We start from the raw sequence: 22,159 nt of genomic DNA on the forward strand, positions 1-22,159 counted from the left end.
TTTTCCAACCTAAACAATTCCATGATACCATTAATTTTCCAGCCACCAGCAAAGCACAAAATGAGACACAAACCCGACAGCCTTTGAAGAGGAAACAGATTTATTTCACTTTAAAAAAACCAACCCAAAGCCCACCCTAAACCCAACCAGCCACCCCAAAAGCGGTCGGGCTCCTTCCCTTTTCCAGCCTCTGCTAAAAAATAGGTGCTCTGATCTCTACACAAACATTAAAACCAAACTAATCAGCAGCCCCAGCCTGGAGGGGGAGCCTGGGTTTAATTAATTTTGGCTAACAAGGCCCTTCTGCCTGGACCTTTCCTCCTCTGTCCTCCGGCAGGAAGGGAATTGCTGCCACTCCCGCGACTCCATGAATATTCCAAACGCACTGATCACGCCGGGAAGTTAAAAAAATGACCCTGACAGCAACAAACAACCCATGGTTGATGTGTTGGGAGTGAAAAGCACATGGTAAAAAAAAAAAACAGGAGTGCCCAAATCCCCCCAATATTCCCGTGTCCCACGGGAACTGGGGACAACATGCAAGGTCCTGGAGAGGAAGAGTGACCCAGAGGATGCACAGGATGGGAGCAGCTCCGTGCCAGCTCTGCTCAGTCCCTGGATCCAACAATCCCTGCAACCTACAATCCCTGGATAAAACAATCCCTGGATAAAACAATCCCTGGATAAAACACCCACTGGCCTTGAGTTACAGCTCCGGTGTTTCCCCGCCGGGTTTGATTTCTGAAGAACCCCACCAGTTACTCCCTGTTCCCAAAATCCTTCATCCCGAACTTCTGTTGGCTTCCCCACCTCCCCAATCCCAGCTGAAGCTCCGTGTGAAGAGCCTGGAAGATGAAAATCAGGGATAAAGGTTTTGCCTCTCGCTGGGTCCTTCCAGGAGCCACCACAAACAGCTGGAACAACACCTGACCTACACCAGGTCAGCCTCCCCGTCTATGAAATCCCTGGGAAAATCCCATGGCACTTGAAATTCAGCTTTTTCAGGCTCAGGAAAAATGGAAACTGGGGAAAAAAAAATCCTTCAGGACATCAGGATGGAGCTGCAGGCCCTGGCAGCACCTCGCTGGCTCTGCAAGGGACGGAATTCCCTTTTCCCACACCGGGATTTGGGGTTGCTCCCAGCACAGCATGGAGCCTTTCCCTTTTCCCACTCTGCCTCCCAGCAAGGATGAGGCCACGGAAAGCTGGGAAGGGGATTATCACAGACAGCTGACAAAAATCAGCAGTAAAAAGAGAGGGAAGAGGTTTTGGAAAGGTGACCTTGGCTCAGGGAATGCCTGGGAGGGAGGTGTTGCCCTTACATCACTTTGGGATTTTTTTTTTCCATCGTTTTTCCTTTGCTATTAAACCCCCTTCATCCCTCCTGGCTGCCTCAACTGTCCCAGCTGAGCAGGGACAGCAGCACCACCACGGGAACAAGGTGCTGCTCCAGGAAAACTGCAGGGAAGCTCCAGGAAAACCAGCCAGGGTGACACTGAGGGACAGGGAGGCTGTGCCAAGCTGGCACAAAAGCCATGAGGAAGCTGATCCCAAGGGATGGAAGGAGAACTGGGAAAGGAAACCCAGCCCTCTCAGGATCCACTGGGCAGACTGGAAGCTCCAGCTGGGGCTGTATCCCACATCCTGCCAGCACAGGGATCAGGGATTCCCACTGGAATGGGGCTCAGCCATCAGCTCCAGACACCGGGACAATTAAAGGATGGCACCAAACTGGCTCAGGGTCCAGCTGATCCAAGGCAACAGCACGGGAGTTGGGCTCCCAACAAAGCCCTGGATCAGCTTCTCCTTAAAAAGGGCTAGTCCAATGGGGAAAAAAAAAAAATAAGGGAGGAAAAATTAGAAGCAAAAGGGGTCACATAAAAAAACGCCAACTCGCAAAAAACACCCGGATTGTTTCTCCATGATCCTTTCCCCAAGTTCCCAGCGGAGGATCCCCGTTTTCCCAGGAGCTTGGCACAGCCAACACCTCCCCTGTTATAAAAACACCCCCCCCCGGGGTGGGGGGCTCCCTGCTGCTCCGCTCTGGAAAACAACAAAAAGTTCCCTGCGGAAAAATCCCTGGATTCACTCCTCCTTGGGCCTGCTGCTCCTCCGGCAGCGCGCCAGGAGGGGCCCCAGGCTGTTCCACACCTCGGTGTACATCAGGGTGCCCACGAAGACAAAGGCAGTGCCCAGCCAGTGCCAGCCCGTGAAGGGGTTCTGGAAGTAGAGGATGGAGAAGATGAGGCTGACGAACTTGCGGAGCGTCACCACCAGGGTGACCGTGAGGGACGTGCACTCCGTGGTCAGGATGAAGACGCCGCGGATGCAGACGTACCTGGGAGCAGGAGGTAAGGGACAGCAGGGATGGAGAATGGGGGATTCCCTTTGGGAACGGGCAGCCTGCTGCAGATGGGGGAAATTCCCTCCTGGGATCAGATGGGTTGGAACGGGACGCATCAAACTCAGGGACATCCCAAATCTCCCAGTTTCCCCTGGGTGACAATCCCTGCCACAGAGCCAAGGGAAGTTCCAAACTCCTCCATTTCCATGGAGCAGAAGTCCCAGAATCCCAGAACAAACCAGGCTGGAGAAGACCTTTGAGATCATCGAGTCCAACCTAAAACCCAAAAGTTCCCTTTCCCCGTATTTTTGGAGTTACACCAGCAGCTCCCGAGGGCAGGGAAGACTCCAAGGCTTTACCTCCTCCTGGGAGCAGGAGGGAAGGGATAGCAGGGATGCAGACTGGGGATTCCCTTTGGGAATGGGAAGGAACAGGGAGATGGGCAGCCTGGTGTGGATGGAGGAAATTCCCTCCTGGGATCAGCTACGTTGGAACAGGACACTACAAACTCAGGGACACCCCAAATCTCAGATCCCCCTATTGGAGCAGCCGGGGCTGAGTTGGACAATGGAAGCTCCAAACTCCTCCATTTCCATGGAGCAGAAATCCCAGAATTCCAGAACAAACCAGGCTGGAGGAGACCTTTGAGATCATCGAGTCCAACCTAAAAAACAGAACTTCCCCTTGCCCGTATTTTTGGAGTCACACCACCAGCAGCTCCCGAGGGCAGGGAAGCCTCCAAGGATTTAGGAAGCCAGCCCCAATCCCGCTGTGCCACCCCACAGAGGGGTGGGATCAAGGAAAAAGGATACTGGGTGATGACGTTCATGAGGAGGTAGAACCACATGATTGGCAGGGTCAGGCCGATCACCGGCACCTGGAACAGCTCTGCAGGGAAAAAGGATGGGATGAGGCCACTGCTGGAGGAGCCTCTCTCCTTGCCTGGACTAACCATGATCCTGCAGCCTTACGCAGCCCTTCTGCTTGCGATTCCAGAGGGAAGAATGGAAAAGAAGGAAAAATATTAGGAGAAAAGCTCTGTCTTGCTCTCCTGGGTCAGAGCTCTGGTGCTGGAGGAATCCACCCCGTTCCCACAGCAAATCCTGGGGAACACCAGTAAAAAAAAAAAATAAATCCCAGCAGGTCCATGTTTACATCCCTTATTGAGGATTAGGTCCTGGTACTCCCATTTCTGAGCTACCACGTTCCTTTTCCCAGGGATCACTCTTGGATGTGGCTGGTGTGTGGGAATTAGTAAGAAACTTGGGCTTTAATCGTGGAATTATGGAATGGTTCCTTAAATTCCATCCCCTGCCATGGGCTGGGACACTTCCCACTGTCCCAGGCTGCTCCAAGCCCCAGTGTCCAGCCTGGCCTTGGACATTCCAGGGATCCAGGGGCAGCCACAGCTGCTCTGGCAATTCCAGCCCAGCCAGGAATTCCTTCCTGCAAATTCCTCAAAATTCAAAAGGCTTTGAACACCCCAGGATGCACAACTGCAGGAAGGGAACTTCCCAGAGGATTTTCCAGAGGACAGGAAGGCCCAGGAGCACGGGTCCCTCAGCACAGCACTCACCAGACTGGTTGAAGAGCACGGCGTGCTGGTAAATGTTGGGAGCCAGGAGCAGGAATCCAGGGAGTGGCAACGCGTGCTGGGGGGAGAAACAAACCCATGGTGGGATCAGGGGATGGGAATCCACCCCAATTCCCTGCTGGAAAGCAGCTGGATCTGAGCAAGCTCCTCACTGCTGCATCCTGGCAGTGTGGGATCCTTTTTGTGCCCAGTCCAGGAGTGGAAGGGACCTTGGAGCAGGGAGAGCCCCGGGGACTCACGTTGTAGAACAGGGCTTCCTTGGAGTGCTTCCCAAATTTCTTGTACAGCGTCTCCTGGAAAATCCCCATCCTGGCAGACATCAGCAGGGCGAAGGTGAGGGCAGCAATACCTGGAAGGGAAGCACAGCCCTGCAGCTTCAACTCACCAAATTTGGCTTTCAGGGAAAAAAAACCAAAAAAACAACCAAACAAACTGCCCAGACTTGGTAAGCAAACTGATAAACAATCCTGGGGTTTGATTACAGGTCTCCAAGAGATCCCTTAAAAATAACCAGGGATGCAGTTTGTGCCACTACTGAGAATCATCAATCCCAGATTTCCCAAAGAGCCACCAACAGACCCAGGGTGGAGGTAGAAAACCACACTTTAAAGCCTCCTCCATGAAATCTTGTGCTGAAGGAACAGCCCCAGCCCCTTTTCCTCTCTGCTCCAGGCAGGGCTGCTTTCGCCAAGAGAATTCCAAGAATCCTGCCAGTATCCCAGAAATGTGGGCCTCACTTACCCAGCAACCACCAGAGGAAAGCCTGGGGTCCATCCTCTTCATTTAAGTTGGAGTCAGACGCCTGAAGGGAGACACAAGAGTCACCAAGAGCCACCAGGCCTCTGCAGCAGCCACAGGCTTCCCACTCTGCTCCAGGGAATGCAGAGATTCCAGCAAAAAAAAAAAAAGAAACGGCAGAGTCTGATCAAATCAGGATTTTTCCTGAAAGGAAGGGCCTGGTTTGATGAGACTGAACTCGTTTAACCACAAAAATAATCAGTGTCGCTTTTCAAGCTCCCAAAGCCAGCCCAATCCCAGGTTCCTGTGTCCCCATTCCCGGGTTCCTGTGTCCCCATCCCATTCCCGGGTTCCTGTGTCCCCATTCCCGGGTTCCTGTGTCCCCATTCCCGGGTTCCTGTGTCCCCATCCCATTCCCGGGTTCCTGTGTCCCCACTCCCAGGTTCCAGTGTCCCCATTCCCAGAGATGACTGTGTAGGAAGGAGTAAGAGCTCTGGCCAAGCCCGTCAGGAGCTAAAACCAGACCTAAAACCAGGCTTGTGGTCAAGAAATTGAGGAAATCAGGCTGAGGGCACAACTCCAGCTGGATTTGCCTCAGCTCTTTCCCCGTGCTTCAGGGAAAATCAGATTTAGTCACCTCTGCCACAACTGTCAGCTCTACCCCACATTCCAGCCCTGCTGGGAGTTGATGTGGATTAACAGAGAGCCAAGGCTGCAGAGCCCAGCCCTTCCTCAGCCATTCCGAGGGTAAAAAGCTCTGAAATGATGGGGAATTTGGAGCTTTGACAGCTCCCTTTCATTTCCAACCTCTCCAAGCTGGATTAAGCGCAGCCAATTTTCACTTGGCCGCCACTTTGTGCCTTTTTTTTGTCATCAGCTGACAGGGTCAGGCCGTGGGTGCTGACTCCGACTGTGTTCCACATGGATTTGCTTCCCTCCCTCCTGCTCTCCAAGCACTGGCACTTTATTTAAGGGTCAGGCTGGATGACAACAGGAAAAATCCAGCCTGAAAGGCAACAATTTCTGGTGGGATGGAAAGAGGGAAGATTTCTGATGGCTTTTTGTTGAGGATTCACCTGCTCCTGCCTGCCACACAAGGCAAGAAAAAGCAGCTTCTTTCTGTTACCTCTGAGGCCAAAAAAAAAAAAGAGGTTTATTCCCACAAAAAGCAGCGTGAACAGGTGAAGAGACATCTGTAATTAAATTAAATCCCACAGGAAAATAAAACCAGGAGGAAAAGCTTTTGGGGAGCAGACGTAGAGGTCGGAGACACCTCATGTCTCCATGAAAAATCGGGCAAAGGGAATTCCTGAGGTTCCTTGTGCTTTCCCATCCTTACCACTTGCTTTGCAGACATGAAGGTGCAGGTGAAGATGCCCAGGGACACCAGGGCTATGGAGCTGTATTTTGACACGCTGTACCTGCACAGGGGACAAGGGACACGTCACCGACCCCGCCTGGCTCGTGTCCGTCCCCTGCTTCCCTGCATTCCTGCTCTAAATCTGGGATAACGAGCACACTGCCACTTCCTAACCCTGGGAGGGCCAGCTGGCTCCAGCTCAGCACCTGAAGAAGCTTTTCTCCCCACATTCATCCCAGTTTATCCCAACACTTCTCCCAGTTTATCCCACAACTCCAGCCTTGACTCTGTGCAGGCACGGCTCAGCGTTATCAACGTGTTATCAGCGTGTTATTAACGTGTTATCAACATGTTATCAGCGTGTTACCAGCACTGCTGGAGCCACAATCCCTGGCACAAGGGAGGCACTGAGCTCCACCCCAGCCACAGCCAGTACAGAATCCCTCAGGAGCACTTCCAGAAGAGCCAGGAGTGAGCACAGAGGCTGCGGCTGTGGAAAATCTCTTCCCAGCCCATAACTCCAGCCAAGACAGGAGGGAAGAGGTGGAAATGCAGAAGGAGCTATTCCAGCCTCTGTGCCACGCTCTCTGTCCCAGTTTCCCATCATTAAAATCAGAATATTTAACAGGAAAAGTGATGGCACAAAACACCCAGCACGATTTAATCCCCGGCAGAGCATTCCCTAAAGATAAGAAGTCTGTGATTTACCTTTTCTTCAGGATGATGATCCCTAGAGCCATGCTTGCTATGAGAGAACCCTGGGGACAAAAAAACAGAAGGGAAAACCAAAACATGAGGTCAGCAGGCCAGAATTCCCCAGCTTGGGATGCTCATCCCAAAGGGACACTGCAAACTCAGTGTGCTGGATACCAGAACACCAAGAGAAACGCCACGTTTGAAGCAGGAAAAATGACAGGGAAAAGGAACAGCTTCCTTGAGGTTGGATATTGGGAAAACTCCTGCCCTGAAAGGGTCGTCCAGCCCTGGAGTCCCCATCCCTGGAGGGATTTCCAAGCCCTGTGGATGTGGCACTTGGGACATGGAGCAGTGATGGCTTGGCAGTGCTGGGACTGGTTGGACTCCATGAGCTTGAAGTTCTTTTCCTGCCTCAGTGATTCCATGATTCTCTTCATCCAGGAAAAGGGGAGAAGGTGAGCTGGGTGCCTTGGGTTATAATAAGGATACTGGGATGGAACTCCTGGCCAGGGGACCTCCCGTTTATTTTTTTTTCAGTGGCCAAATCCCACTGGTTTAACTGGAACCAGGAGCCCAGCTCCAGGGATTGAGTGCAGGAACAGAACCACCCCTCACAGTTCATGTGGGACAGGCCTCCTTCAGTGTGGGCTGGTTTTGAACCTCTCCTGATTCCAGATATTCCAGCCCCAGGATGTGCTGTGGGAAAACAGCTCCCACCAGGAGATTTTGTTATTCCCAACAGCTGGGGCTCCATTTCCTTGGGGTTTAAGAGATCTTTTAGCCTGGCACTCATCCACACTTAAGTGAAGATGCAGTTTAATGTTTTTTTTTTTCCCCAAAGCAAAGACCTATGCAGGTGGAATTGGGCCAAATCCCAAATCCCAAATCCACGCTCTCTGACCTGTGATGTTCAAGACCAGAACATGAACCACTTGGTGGCAGGGAAAGCTGGATCCCTTTGGCCAACCAGAGTCTGGGATTGGTTTTGTCACTGCCACTTCCCCCTCAGCTCTGGAATTCCAAAGCCTGTCTGAGCCTGTTTCCCTGTCTATCCATTAAGCTGGAATTTAATGATCAACACCATGAAGTGAAACCTTTAGAGCTGAGCTTTGGAGCGAGGCTGCTCTCCCACCAGCTGGAATTCAGGATTTCCACAGGGGTTTGGTGCTCTCAGGACACATGGAGCAGGGATAGTTCCAGCAGAAATGATGGAATGGGAGCTCCAGGAGGAGGAGAAGGAGGAGGAGGATGGGGCTCACCGAGCGGAAGATCATGTGCAGCGGCATCGCGATGTTCAGGTTCAGGGCGTAGTTATTGACCACGCTGACGGTGAAGAACATGGCCACCATGATGAAATAGTTCCTGAAACATGGAAAAATACCTGGGAGATGTGCAGGAACCTCCCTGAGATGCTGAGAGACCCCTCAGGAATGATCGTGGGATGCACGGAGAGGTTTGGAGCAGAGCAGAGCTCCCGGGTCTGTCACCAAGCTCGTCCCCAGTGGAGAAATGTGAAGTGAATTTGGGTGATTTTCCAGGAGAACTTTCCCTTCCCACTCCCACCACACCAAATCCCAGAGATAAAAAGCTCTTGAAGCACAACAAACTCTTCCCTGTGCAAAACTCTGCCCTGTTCCTGTGACAGGCAAGGATCTGATGGCAATTTCCCATTAAAAACTCCTGATAAACGAGTGGGGATTTTATCTGGCCTGACAGCTTCCCAACGTGGCTCTGCACATGCTGCAGGATGGATGGGATTGCCACAGGATAAGTGGAAAATCCACTTTATGAAAAGCTTTTTGGAGATAAGAGAGATCCAGGCAATTCCTGTTTGGGAAAACCTTGGGACTGTACCTGATGGGGATGGCCGGGCGCTTCCTCCCGAAATTGGCCTCGAAGATAAAACCTTCCACAGCAATGAACAGGAACTGGGAGAAGGTCACGATGTTCCCACATCCTGGGAACTGCCTGCAGGCAGGGATAGACAAGCATCAGAGCCATTCCACGGAGAAACAACACTGGGATCCAACAAAAGGAGGCAGCAGAGTGAGAATCCTATCCCTTTTCCCAGAATCCTATCCCTTTTCCCAGAATCCTATCCCTTTTCCCAGAAAGAGACCCACCCTGGAGAGGCTTTACTCAGGGTTTGTTCACCTGAGCTTGTGCAAACACCTGCAGGGTGTTTCCTCCAACATTTCCCAAGAGGAACTGTCAGGAAATGAAAGAAAAAACTGCTGGATCTCCCTCTTTCCCACTGGAAGTTGCTTTAGGAGGACTCTGTCCCTTCCTAAAAGCTGCTGTGTTTGTTAGAGGTCAGGTAATCTGAGGTAATCTGCCTTTCCAGGGGGAAAAGGCAGCTGGAAATTCAATATTCCTCATGCCTGCTGCAGGAGGGAAGTGCCAAGGTCAGGTCTGTGCTGGCAGAGTGTCCCTGGTTCAGATTTGTTCAATTTCCTCTAAAAAAGCTTCAGCTCCCCTGAGATTTCTGGATGCAAAAAAAAAAAAAAAAACAAAACACCTTCAGTTATGAATTCTAGAAGGGACCAAAACTTCTCACAAAAACCCAAAAAAGTCCTGGCAGTAAATCCCACATGACATCCACAGATCTTTTTAATGTGACAGCAACTGCACCAAGCTTCAAAATCCACAAAATTTTGTCTGAGCTCAAGAGGGTCCCTCTTAATCCCTTTTTTTTGTCCCCCCTAGAGGGACCCAGGAGTGCAGAAATGCCACCACCTCCGAGCAAACCAAGTGTTTATCCTGTGGGAACAGGAATTCCACAATTCCACAGCAGGGAATTCAAACAAACACTCCCTGAGGAGCTCCCAGGGAGCAGGGAAGGATTTCCTGGGAAGCAGAAGCTCAGAGGAGGCCGTGACAGGGCAGATAATGAGAAAGCTCATGGGAGATGGAAGGATTTAGGGAATCTTTCCCTTTCTTTTTTTTTTCCTGGTGCAAGACAGAAACTGAGGTCAAGCAGTCCTGGGAGAGCCCTGCTCCTCATGGAACACGCTGTCCCTGGATGCAGTTTTGCAGGATTCAAGCTGGGAAATGCCCTGGAAAACAGGAATTTTCAAGCTGTCTCCTCGAATTTCTCCTCTGTCACCCCACAGAGCTCTCAGGAGCAGCAGCCACCTGGGGAATGCAGGGCTGACCCAACAACACCTGGAAAAATCCCCTTTTCCCTGCTTTTTTTCCAGGGATGGGCACCACCCTGAGCCACTTCCCTCTGCCCACCTGCCAATTCCCACATCCTTCCCAGAAGCAGAATTATCCATAAAACTTCATTATCCATGAAACTTCAGCTCCGAGGCTGAAAGGGTCAAAAGTTCCTGGGAGAAAGAGAAGAAACCTTGAAGCAGAGCCAGGAGCTCCAGGATTGCAATTCTTATCTCCAGCCTTATCTCCAAGCTTTCACCCTCCAGAGGGGATCAAAAGGAGCTGGAAACCTGGGATAACCCAAGGCTGGGCTTTGCCTCCTCCCAGATCACAGAGCCCTGGACACGACCCCATTTTATCAGCAGCGTTGGCACTCAGGGTTTTGTGCTGGCTGATAAGACACAGCTAAGAAAGGGCTCCTTCTTTGGCTCACTCAGATCCACCTAAAAAAATGAGATCAATTTGGATCTATCAACCCAAGATCTGCTTCAGCTGCAGACAAGCAAAAGGAGTCCTCCCAGCAAGAAGTCTCCCTGCTCCCTCTCCTACTTCACCACGTGGAAAGGGAGAAAATCTGATTTTTGGGCCTGATTTACATCCCTTCCACAGCAATTTGAGCCCCTTAAATCAAGAAATTTGAGATTGCTTGTTCTGCCTCCACAGCCCAGCAGAAATATTTCTCTCCTCTCCTCTGCAGCCACTCTCCACATGTTTAAAGTCTTTTGTCTGCCCTCAGGCATTTCCAGACTAAACACTTCTCATTCCTTTGCTTTCCTTATAAATCCTGAGCAAGTTTCTTCCCAATCACCTTTGCTACTCCTCACCAACCTGGCCACTGCCTTTTCCTGGGATCCTGCTCCAGGATTTTGTTTGCTATGGGAATATTCATGTGCATGAGGAACTTTTCTTTCCAAAACCCAACAAAATAATTTGTGTTATCCCAATTTGGGGACTAAAGGTGAGTAGGGCAAGTAAAAGGCACAGGAATTGAGCTGTTGGAATTTTTAGGAACGAAGGAATTTTTAAAGTGGATGAGAGGTGCTGCTTGAAAGAAGGTTTTGTGTGAAAAGCAGCTTTTCCTTGATGTCTGCAATTGGGTTTCTGGAATTTGCTCCTCTGGGCTTCAGTCACCTTTGAATAATTCAGCTTTGAACAGGGCCAAATGTTTTGGTTTGAGGTTTGCTTGGAGGAGACACGAGTGGCCAAAAAAAAAAGCCAAATCCAAAGTTTTTTTTTGCTTCCAAAGGGTTCATTCCTCCCCTGTCACTGATGCTGCAACACAAGCCAGGCAGGAAAGGCAGAGGTTGGAGTAATCCCTGAGAGGAAAAACAGCTCCTCACACAAGCTCTCTTCTTCCAGGAACTGCTTCTTGATTTATCCAGGGATTGTGCACCTGAATCCCATTCTGGAGCAAATATCCCAACTGCTGGATTTTGCAGTCCTGTTTTCCTTTAATTATCTGGGATACTGATGGGCTGGGAGGGAGTAAGGGCTGTTTTTGGAAGCTGGAGTGCACTGAGGGCTCAGGGGGTGCAGCCCCACGCTGACTCACTGGGATTTGACACACCAAACCAGTTCAGGCATCACTTTTTTTCCCAGCAAGGCCTTCCCAGCTTTCTGACCAGCCCTTTCCCAAGCTCTTCCAGCCTTCCTCCATCAGGGTGAGGAAGGTGAGATCCCCAAAAACATCAGGGTGAGGAAGGTGAGATCCCCAAAAATATCAGGGTGAGGAAGGTGAGATCCCCAAAAAACATCAGATGAGTGAGGAAGGTGAGATCCCCAAAAAACATCAGGATGAGGAAGGTGAGATCCCCAAAAATACCAGGGTGAATGAGGAAGGTGAGATCCCCAAAAACATCATGGTGAGGAAAGTGAGATCCCCAAAAAACAGGGTGAGTGAGGAAGATGAGATTCCCAAAAACATCGGGGTGAGGAAGGTGAGATCCCCAAAAACATCAGGATGAGGAAGGTGAGATCCCCAAAAAACATCAGGTGAGTGAGGAAGGTGAGATCCCCCAAAACATCAGGGTGAATGAGGAAGGTGAGATCCCCAAAAACATCATGGTGAGGAAAGTGAGATCCCCAAAAACATCAGGATGAGGAAGGTGAAATCCCCAAAAACATCAGGGTGGGGAAGGTGAGATCCCCAAAAGCACCAGGATGAGGAAGGTGAGATCCCCAAAAAACATCAGGGTGAGTGGGGAAGGTGAGATTCCCCAAAACATCAGGGTGAGGAAGGTGAGATCCCCAAAAAACATCAGGATGAGGAAGGTGAGATCCCCAAAAATACCAGGGTGAATGAGGAAGGTGAGATCCCCAAAAACATCATGGTGAGGAAAGTGAGATCCCCAAAAAACATCAGGTGAGTGAGGAAGATGAGAACCCCAAAACACATCAGGGTGAGTGAGGAAGGTGAGATCCCCAAAAAACATCAGGGTGAGCGACGAAGATGAGATCCCCCAAAACATCAGGGTGGGGAAGGTGAGATCCCCAAAATCAATCAGCCTCCAGTCTGGGAATTCAAGGGGACTCGGTGACTTTGCAGCGAGTGACGATTCCGGGTGGAAAACATTCCAAGATTCCAAGCTCGGATTTCCAGGTGGGGAACATTCCCTGCTGTGCCCAGGGGCAGCTCCTGTCTTGTCCCTGGGATTTCAGCGGGAGCTGGGACGGGGTGGGATGGGGACACGCCCGGGGCCCGGACAGGTCACCGACACGGCCCACACCCAGGGGACAGCCCCAAAACACCCCCAAACCCCATCCAGCAGCGACACAGGGCGATGATCCAGCTCTGGGCTCGTCCATGAAGGGGCACCAAGGCCTGAGGGCTAAAACCCCCTCAGTGCCAGCCTCAGTGCCCCCGCACCCCAAATCCCCCAAACCCGCCCTGGCACCGCTGCCGCGTCCCCTCACACACCCCGAGGCCTCACCCCGATCCCATTGGAATGGGCTCCCCTGAGCCTTTATCCCCCACAAATCCTCTCCGCGGCCCCGCACCTGGCCAGCAGCTCCAGGAACACCACGTTGCTGCAGCAGCCGCCGAACACCAGCCCCACCGCCACGGCCGGGTGCATGGTGTCGCTCCGGGCAACGAGGCGGCGTCCCGGGCCGCGGCCGCATCCCGATCCCGGGACTCTGCCTCGCTCCCGGCCCCGGCCCCGCCGCCCCCGCTTCCTCCGGCCGCCGGTAGTTCGCTCCGCGCCCGCCGCGCCGCCGCCGCGGGGACTACAACTCCCGGCAGGCTCCGCGCCGCCCCAGCGCGGCTCCCGGCGGGCGCCCAGCCGCGGGGCACGACGGGAGTTGTAGTTCTGGGCGGAATGGCGGCGCTGAGGCGGCGTCAGGAGGAGGCGCGGCTCCAGCGCTGTTTGTGGTGAGGAGCAGCCCGTAATTGACTTTTTGGGGTTATTTAGTGACCCCAAAACGCCAGTTAGAGGCAGTACCTAAGGATTCTGTGCCTAAGAATTCTTTCGCTGTTCAAAATAATAATTATTATTGAAAGAGAGAGCTGGGGGTGCTCACCTGGAGAGGAGAAGGATCCAGGGAGAGCTTCCAGCACATTCCAGGCCCTAAAGGGGCTCCAGGAGAGCTGCAGAGGGACTGGGGACAAGGCCTGCAGGGACAGGACACAGGGAATGGCTCCCACTGCCAGAGGGCAGGGATGGATGGGATCTTGGGAACTGGGAATTCCTGGCTGGGCTGGAATTGCCAGAGCAGCTGGGGCTGCCCCTGCATCCCTGGAATGTCCAAGGCCAGGCTGGAGCAGCCTGGGATGGTGGGATTGGAATGGGATGGGATTTGAGGTCCCTTCCCACCCAAACCATTCCGGGATTCTGGGATCAAGGAGGCTCAGAATCCATCCCGAGGGATTTTTGTGGAAGTTGGGGATGGAAAAGGGAAGGGAGACCCTTCCTGGAGTCCCGAGCTTCCCAGTGAAGCCCCCGGATCCCAAAATTCCTTCCTGGAGCGGAGTCAGGGTGGGGCTGGATCCAATCCCAGGCTGGGAGAGCTGGGAATGGAGGGAATTCCCTGGGAAAGGGAGATTGGGGTGGGATTTTGGGAATTAGGAATTCCTGGCTGGGCTGGAATTGCCAGAGCAGCTGGGGCTGCCCCTGCATCCCTGGAATGTCACAGGCCAGGCTGGATGCAGTTTGGGATAGTGGGAGGTGTCCTTGGACACTGGAGGGACTTTAAGGTCCCTTCCCACCCAAAAAATTCCACAATTCCATCATGGGTGTAGTTTCCAGTTGGAAGGTTTCGTGGCATCTCCTCAAAATCATCTGTCAAACCCCCTGTGATCGACTCAAGAGTGGGAATTCCATCCTACAGATACTTCAATCCATTTTTGATCTGAATCTGACCCTAATCTCTTTTTTTTTTTTTCACTTTTGAATTCCACAGGTGTGAAATGCCATGAACAAATCCCAAATGAGCCCGTGAATGAAGCGCTGCTTTTTTTTATGACTTCCAGCACCTCCAGGAATGTGAATGAAACCTTGGCAGCTCCTCTGCTGCTCAAAGCTGCTCAAGAAAGGGTGAAATTGCCAGGATTTCCCTTTTTTTGTTGTTTTTTTTTTTTTTTTTTTTTTTTTTTGCTCACTGTGAGACTTCTTGGGCTCTCTGACTCCAAACTTGAGATCCCAAGGTTTCAAATTCTTACCTGGGGGCTGGAAATGGAGATTTCAGTTGGAGCAACTGAAGCAACAAGAGCCAGAATTTTTTTGATATCTCGAGGGTTTTATCTACAGATAGAAACCCTTAAGTCTCTTGAGGAAATCACACCAAAATCTGGGGATTTGGGGCCTCCTATGTGACATTTCCAGGTATTTTGGCTTGGGTGTTCTGACAGGAAATAATTCTTCAGGGCTTCTGTGAGACCCTGGAAACCCAAAGGTTTTGCTGAGTTCTTGCCCTTTATTTAACTGAAATTCATTCTGCCCACACCTGACTAAATAATTTGGTGTTTTCTGACCTCTCTTTGGGTAGAAACCCCTCCCAAGTGACTTCCTTGATCTTCCATCAAGCCCTTTTAAAATGGTTTATTTTTAATTAAAAATCACCTTGGCCCATTAGCAGCAAACAAAGCTGATTTCTGGGCTTTCCTGGCACTTTTTTTAATATTTCCAGACTTTCCTGCTTCCACCTCCTCAGCTCTGCACAGGTCAGGATGATGGATTTTTTTTCCCTGTTCCCTTCACTAATCACCTCTTGCTACTTTTGGCCTTTTAATTTTGCTTTCTTGGAGCTTCAGAGGGAGGTTTTTGGGGGGGAATTGAGGTGGTTTTGCTGCCACAAAAATGCAGCAGCTTGGCTCTAAACTGGATTAAAGCCACACAACAAATCAGGTGTTTTTTTTTAAGTGCTCCAGTGTGAAAATAACCCCAAAATGACAGCTCAGGAAGCTTTTGGGGTTTTTATTTTGGCCCTTTCCTCCCATTCTGTCCCTTATTCCTTGGGAGAAGAGCCTGACTCTCACCTTGCTCCATCTTCCTCTCAGGGAGTTGTGGAGAGAGATTTAATAATAAAATTCACTCCCACTACAATTAAAATGAAATTCATTCATAACTCAGTTCACGTCAATTCTGCGACATCCAAATAAATGACTAAATAATGTAAGAAAGCAGAAAAAAATAGTTAATATTTAATAAATAATTTAATAGTCAGTTCACCTTCATTGGTACGAATTTGTGGCACTCCAAGGTTTTGGGATGAGCCCTGGCAGCAATTTGAGATCCTGACTTCTGGAATTAAGGAAAAACCCAGAATTGTGGCCTTCTTGGGATGTTGGGTGAAGGATCAGGAATCCTTCAGCTGTGCCCAAGAACCACAATTTGAAAATGGGAGCAGGGAATTCAGAATCCCAGATTTTTTTTTTTAGTAGTTTGCCACTTTTCCCAGCCTTGATTCCACAAAGAATCAATTTTTGGTTTTTCCTTTAGGTGCAAACCCAGGGATAAGGGAAACCAAGCAGAGCTGCTTTGTCCTCTGTGAAAAATTCTCATTTTATCTCCAGGAAATCATTTTTAAAGCCTATTAAATGGGGCAAAATGTGATAAAACACCAGGAAATTTGACTTTATGGCACAGAGAGGTTGTGGGAATTCCATGCCTGGAAGAGGCATCTGGAATTATCTGGGTTTTCTGTTTTCCCTCTCTGATTTTAGGAGCTGAGAGAAGATGAATCCTGATGATTTATGGGTTTGGAGCACCTTGAAGATTCCCAGTGTGGGAGGCTGATCCTGGGTTTTAGTGGGACTTAAAAGCTCAAATAAACAGCATGGGAAAAAAAAAAATGCACTCAAACATCTCAAAATGATTTTCCTGAAACCCCAGCAAGGTGAGATCCCTTACCTGGCTCCTCTCCTTCCCACTCCCATTCCTGAATCCCATCCCGCTGCTTTTCCCAGGGAAAGAGGAAGAATTCCTTGTGGGATTTGGCTGTGCAGACAAGGCTGGACCTCTCCTCACTCCCTGGTCCTGAATTCCCTTCCGGATAAAAAAGAGATTTGGAACCAGCTGGGAAATGATACCTGGGGAATTGTTTGGGGGTTTATTCCTTGGTTTTCATCCCAAATTTCTGGGAAATGAAGGGAGGGCAAGAGGGAAGAGCACCCTGGATTTTAATGGGATAACAGCCAGCTGTGGGATTTGGAATGCTGAGTTGGATTCTTTTTTTAGGGATTTCTTCCCTCAGCTCTTCAGCAGCCTGTTATTAATTCCCTTTTTTTTGTTGGTTTAGGTGGGGAGACTCTCCCACAACATTCCCAGAGAAGCTGTGGCTGCTCCTGGATCCCTGCAAGTGTCCAAGGCCAGGGCTTGGAGCAGCCTGGGGTAGTGGGAAGTGTCCAGAGGGTGGAACTGGAGGAGTTCAAGGTCCCTTCCCACCCAAACCATTCCAGGATTCCACCCCAGCCAAGCTGAGGACACAAACAGAGACTCAGGCACGGTGAGGGGAAAACCAGGGAGCAGCTCCTGGGATCTGGATTTCTCCCCGTTGTTTTTATTGCCGTGGCAGGGCTGAGGATTTATGGGGAAAAATGAAATCCTTTTGCTGCCTGAATCCCAAAGTGATCCAACCCAGAGCCCTGGTGGGAAACACAACTCCTGTCCTAAATCCCTCAGCTCCAAAACTTCCCATCTCAGCTCCTTCGCCCTTTTTTTGGGAATTCCTGTGCACGGCAGGAATTCCAGAGGTACAACCCCACTTCCACTGGAAATGCCCCAAGCCCTGGAATTTTGCAGCTGGAGGAGTTTTTCCTTCCTCTCTTGGGAAGATTTTGTGGTTGTTGGCTTTAAATTCCCCCCTTTTTGTGTTCTGTCAGGACACTGAAAAAGAACCCAAATAAACCCAGAGATATTTTTAGGTGCTTTTGAAGGGCTGAGTCTCCTCCCCTTAAATTGTCACCTTCTGGGGATTATTTATTCCATCCAAAACTTCCAGCTCCCCCCACTCTTCCTGCTGCTCCCTCAGCAGAGAGGCATTTTTCCCAGAGAATTTTTTTCCCCCCAGGAATTCCAGTTATTTTCTAAAATGTGTCTCATTTTTGGAGCTTTCCTCAGCTCAGCATTCCAGAAATTATCCCTATTTCTCTGGATGGAGAGGAGAAATTCCTTCTATCCCAAAGATTTCATTTTTCATGACATCCAGGAGATTTTTTTTCACTCCTGGATTTTTTCCCCAAGTTCTTCCCTTGGTCCAAAGTTCCAGCCTCCTTTCTTTTCATCAATTTTTAAATTCCCCCCATTTTTTTTTCCTTTTATTTTCCTCTACCAAGTTGGTTTTTTTGGTTTTTTTTTGGGATGAATTCCAAATTCTTCTTGCTGCTCCCACTGCCTGTGTGTGTTGGAACTTGTCAAAAATAGTGAAGCCTAAAACCTCCAAGCATATTTTGGGGGAAAATTTGAAATAACTCTTTTTTTCTTGGTTTGTTTTGTTGTTGTTGTTTTTTTTTTTTTTTGTTTTGTTTTTTTGTTTTAAACCCTCTCCCCTTTCCTCCTCCTCATTCCTTAAGGTTGTTAAATTTGACATCCCTGTAAATGAGCTGGAAAAACTCCAACCTGAAATGCTTTTCCCTTTGGAAAACCTCCCTGAATCAGATTTGTCTCTCCATGCTTTAGGCAAGCGACTTTCCAGAGGTGGTTGATGGGAATCTTTTCCATTAAAATTCCCTAAAAACGTGCAAAGAGGAGGAAAAGAGATTTTTATAATTTTTAACGGTTTTTTTCTTTTATTTTCCTTGTCCAGAAAGTGAATCAGAGCCATCTATATCCAAATATGTTTGGATTTGGGATTTTTGCCTTCAGTGGGATCCAAGGGAACCATCCCAAAAATGTTTTTCTCTGGGCTTTGTGTCTTTTTTTCTTTACATTTTTCTCCAATTTTTCCTGCTTTTGCCTCCCACACTTTGCAATTCAAGCTCTTCCCGACCTCATGGAACCAAAAATTTGGTTTCAGTTCACTGCAAGATGTGGAGGATTTGGAAAATTTGGGAATTCGAGCTCTTCCCCACCTGAGTGCCACGTCCAGGAATTCCTTGGATCCTTTCCTTTCCCTTTTCCCTTGGAGCCAGCACACCCTCATTCTAAAACACCTCTAATTAACCTAAATTTACCTTCCTTTAATTGAAAACCACCACTCTTTGTTCCCGTTTTTTTTTTTTTACAGGATTTTTACAGAATCTTCACCTGAAACAGACAAAAAGGGAAGAAAATTCAATTTATTCTCTTGCTGCTCCATTACCTGGAGTTTTTCCCTGAATTCCCTTCTGCAGGTGGGATAATCTCATGGACCACCAGATCTAGACAGGGGTGGCCTCCTGAAGGTCCTAAATCCTGGGAAAGGAGCTGGGAATGGGTAGCTCCACGTTTAACCCCTCAGCTGCCAGCACAGCCCCTCCCTCCTCTCTTTATTTCCCTAAAATGAGGAATTTGAGATTTATTTCTGGTTATAGTGGGAGTTGAGGATGGGTTATGGATGATCCCTGTTTGCTTCAGTCTTTTATTCCCTCTTCAATTGTCCATAAATTGCTCCAGTTTTCCATAAATTACTCCATTTTTTCATAAATTACTACATTTTTACATAAATTACTCCAGTTGTCCATAAACCACTCAATTTTTTTCATAGATTACTCTAGTTGTCCATAAATCACTCCAATTTTACATAAATCACTCCATTTTTAAATAACTTACTCCATTTTTTCCATAAATGATTCAAATTGTCCATAAATTACTCATTTTTTTTTCATAAATTACTCAATTTTCTCATAAATTACTCCCATTTTCCCATAAGTTATTCCCCTTGTCCATCAATTACCTTTTCCCCCTTGGCTCCCAGGGTTTCCCTGCAGCTCAGCCTCAAGGGAATCCCATTTCCATGTGGATTTTCCAGGTTTTTCCAGCCCCCACAGGCACTCCAGGTGGCACTGTCGGTGCTTTGGATGCACAGACAGCATTCCCAAGCAGTTCTCCCAGATTTTTAAAAACCCAAATCATGGAATCATGGGATGATTTCGGTTGGAAAAGACCTCCAGGATCATCGAGTCCAATCCTGAATATCCTAAATCACATTGTCAAGTGTCACATCCAGTTGGTTTTTTGGACACTTCCAAGGATGGAGACCCCACCACTTCCCTGGAAAACCTGTCCCAATTCCTGACCACTCTGTCAGTGAAGGAATTTTTCCCAAAATCCAACCTGAACCTCCTCTGGCGCAACTTGAGGCCTTTTCTCCTCATCCCATCACAAGATTCCTGGGAGAACAAGCCCAACCCAAAACCTCCTTCCAGGGAATTTTGGGGTTTTTCTTTTGCAAGAATTGAGTGGCAACAAACGAAATCAAGGATTGAGGTTGGAAACCAAGGAGAGGAGATAAAAAGTGGGTAAAAACCTGTGGAAATCATCGCTAAAGGACTCGGAGAAGGTTAAAAAAAATTCAGTGGTTAAAAAATTTAAAGATTCCCAGAAGTTCCTACAGGGTGGTGAATGGAAACACATTCCAAGGTGCATCCAGGAAATCCCTGGATTATGGAAGGATGGAGCTTCTCCAGGTGCTTTTCCTGCTTTTCCCTGGAGGGAACAAACCCCGACCTCCTCCTGTGCCTTTCCCTCATCCCTCGCTCCCAAACATCTGCTGCTCTTGCAGGAATATTTCCCTGGCACCAGCTGCAGCTCCCTGGCAGCACGAGAGGCAGCAGGGTTGACTCCCAGCTCCTTGATTTATCCCTGGAATCTGCAGGATTTCCAGTGTGTCCCGGAGTGCTCAGCTCCCTTCCCATCTCTTCAGACGAAGCATCTCAAAAATGCTGAATTTTGGATGCTCCCCTTTTGTCTCCCGTGGAGCAGGTGAGTGAAAAATGGGAAAAAAAATATCTGGAAAAACGGGGGGGAAAACTCTGTTGTAGTCCCTGCCCTCCAAAGTGAGGACACGAGATAAGGTTGGGATTCTGAGTCTGATTGGAATTCTGGAAAAAAAAAAAAAAAAAACAAAACAAAAAACTGCAAAGGAGGGAAAATGAGATTTATTCTTTTCTTGTTACTGGGGTTTTTATACTGTGACCTTCTCATGAATTTTCAGGCTGGCAAATCCGACTTGGAGCAAAAAATATCTGGAAAGGGACAAAAAAAAAAAAAAAGAAAAGAAGAGATCTGTGAGGTTCCTTCAATATTCCTTGGGACACTTGGATTCAGGAGAGTGATGCAAATTTAGGGATAATTTGCCTCCCTCCTTGCATTACATCAAATCCTGCAGCTTAATATTTACAGGGAAGATAAAAATGTGAAGTGGAGGCTTAAAATCTCATCCATAGGAGTGGCTCTGGTTATTTTTAGGGATCACTGGCTGGTTTTTCCATTGGATAAATCCGAATTCCAAGCTGGCAGCAGCTGGGGTCCTGTGCCGTGCCTGGGGTGGGTGATTGTCACCGTGAGGGGACAGTTTTGTGTCCCCCGCTTTTATCCTTCTCCAGTTATTTTTATTCCAAAGAAACAGGCTCAGCCTGATGTTGTTCCATGGCAGAAATGGGATTTTTATCCCTCCGTTTTCCATCTAACTCCCTGTGGAACAGCCACAAATTTATTCCCATGGAAGAACAAAATCCACACCCCAGGAAGGGCTGGGGACAGAGGCCACCCTTTCTCTGTTCAGGAAGAAAGCAAAAACTTATTTCGTTTATTTTATTCCCATTATTCTTTTCCCTTTCCAATTCCTTTAATCCTGGCAATATTAATATTATGAATATCCTAACAATATGAATATTATTAATACCCTGGAAATAATGATATTATTATTAATACCCTGACAATATTAATATTATTTCTTTAGGGACAGACTGGAGGTGGCACTCAGTGCTCCGGGCTGGTGACAAGGTGGGGGATTGGGCACAGCTTGGACTCGGGGATCTTGGAGGGCTTTTCCAACCTAAATAATTCTGGAATTCTGTGGGATGTGATCCAGAGGATCCCTCCAGAGCTCTGGGAAACTTGGCAGGGGAAGGGGAGATTTTTGGTGTTCGTGATGAGCAAAGTGGGACCTGAGCAGCTGAAACTTCTGGAAGCTCCTGAGATGCTTCCAGCGGGGAATTCCGTGCTTGGAATGGGGATGCTCCAGCTGTGGGGTCGGGGTGAGATCTGAGGGCTTCCCTCCCCATCCCACGTCACTTCCCAGCCTTTCCCCAGGATCCCTGTGGAGACAGAGGGATGGCTGACACCTCCCAGAACTTCCATCCAAATGTCCTGGAATGAGAGGTCTGGGAATGATCAGGCTGGGAATAAACGCCATCCCAAAAATTGGAACGGGCGAAATCGCTGCTGGATTGTGACCAAAACTGTGGCCAAAAATTCCCAACGCGTGGAATTGCAAATCCCATCCCTTCCTGGAGCTCACGGGGCAGAGCAGCCTGGGAAAAAAGCTTGGGAAGAGGTGGGAAAATGGTCTTTGGACACCTTGGAAATGGTTCTCACCAGCAGCTCCTCTGCTGGGCTGCAGGAGAATGTTTTTGGGATGTTTTTAGGAGCTGAAGTCCCGTTGATTTTGGTATAGGAATATCTACACATGATGGATTTCCCTGTGCTGGACTCCAAAACTGGGAATGGATCCCATTAAAAGCTTCAGCTGTTTCAACTCTTCTGATTTTTCTCTTCAGCTGAATTATGGGGTTTTAACAGCAGAATTTTGACCAGAATTTTGACTGCTCCCCGGTTTGGAGTGACCCAGCCTGCGGAGCAGTCCTGTGGGAATGGGATGAATCCAGACCTTGTCACTCTCTGTGACCACG

At 49.0% G+C, this 22,159-nt stretch overlaps 2 protein-coding genes across 2 annotated transcripts in view; one reads left to right on the plus strand and one right to left on the minus strand.

The window, feature by feature from the left end:
* Positions 1-84: 84 nt before the first annotated feature.
* On the minus strand, positions 85-13,093 carry SLC35B4 (solute carrier family 35 member B4). Its single transcript, XM_053943124.1, has 10 exons — positions 12,889-13,093; positions 8,587-8,700; positions 7,992-8,094; positions 6,745-6,794; positions 6,016-6,097; positions 4,680-4,740; positions 4,178-4,287; positions 3,921-3,996; positions 3,157-3,232; positions 85-2,338 (listed from the first exon to the last, which is right to left on the minus strand). Exons 1-10 carry the CDS (start codon positions 12,963-12,965, stop codon positions 2,086-2,088), a joined length of 1,002 nt encoding a protein of 333 aa, XP_053799099.1. The 5' UTR covers positions 12,966-13,093; the 3' UTR covers positions 85-2,085.
* Positions 13,094-13,205: 112 nt separating this feature from the next.
* LOC128788211 (collagen alpha-1(VII) chain-like) overlaps positions 13,206-22,159 on the plus strand; it is a 108,141-nt gene continuing 99,187 nt past the window's right edge. Inside the window, exons 1-6 of the mRNA XM_053943109.1 lie at positions 13,206-13,261; positions 14,290-15,049; positions 16,052-16,224; positions 16,627-16,833; positions 18,553-18,658; positions 20,029-20,228. The gene's annotated coding sequence lies outside the window, so the exon portion shown is untranslated. The remainder of the gene's footprint in view (positions 13,262-14,289; positions 15,050-16,051; positions 16,225-16,626; positions 16,834-18,552; positions 18,659-20,028; positions 20,229-22,159) is intronic.

This window comes from Vidua chalybeata, chromosome 5 (genome assembly GCF_026979565.1).
Source record: "Vidua chalybeata isolate OUT-0048 chromosome 5, bVidCha1 merged haplotype, whole genome shotgun sequence".
Taxonomy (NCBI): Eukaryota; Metazoa; Chordata; class Aves; order Passeriformes; family Viduidae; genus Vidua; species Vidua chalybeata.

What these genes read in the sequence shown, in the direction of transcription:
- SLC35B4 (XM_053943124.1), bottom strand. Translation starts at nt 12,965, where the DNA reads ATGCACCCGGCCGTGGCGGTGGGGCTGGTGTTCGGCGGCTGCTGCAGC. An exon ending in TCATGTCTGCAAAGCAAGTG is followed by an intron (nt 4,741 to 6,015) that starts GTAAGGATGGGA and finishes GTCTCCCTTCAG; the next exon opens with GCGTCTGACTCCAACTTAAA. An exon ending in CTCATGAACGTCATCACCCA is followed by an intron (nt 2,339 to 3,156) that starts GTATCCTTTTTC and finishes TCCTGCTCCCAG; the next exon opens with GTACGTCTGCATCCGCGGCG.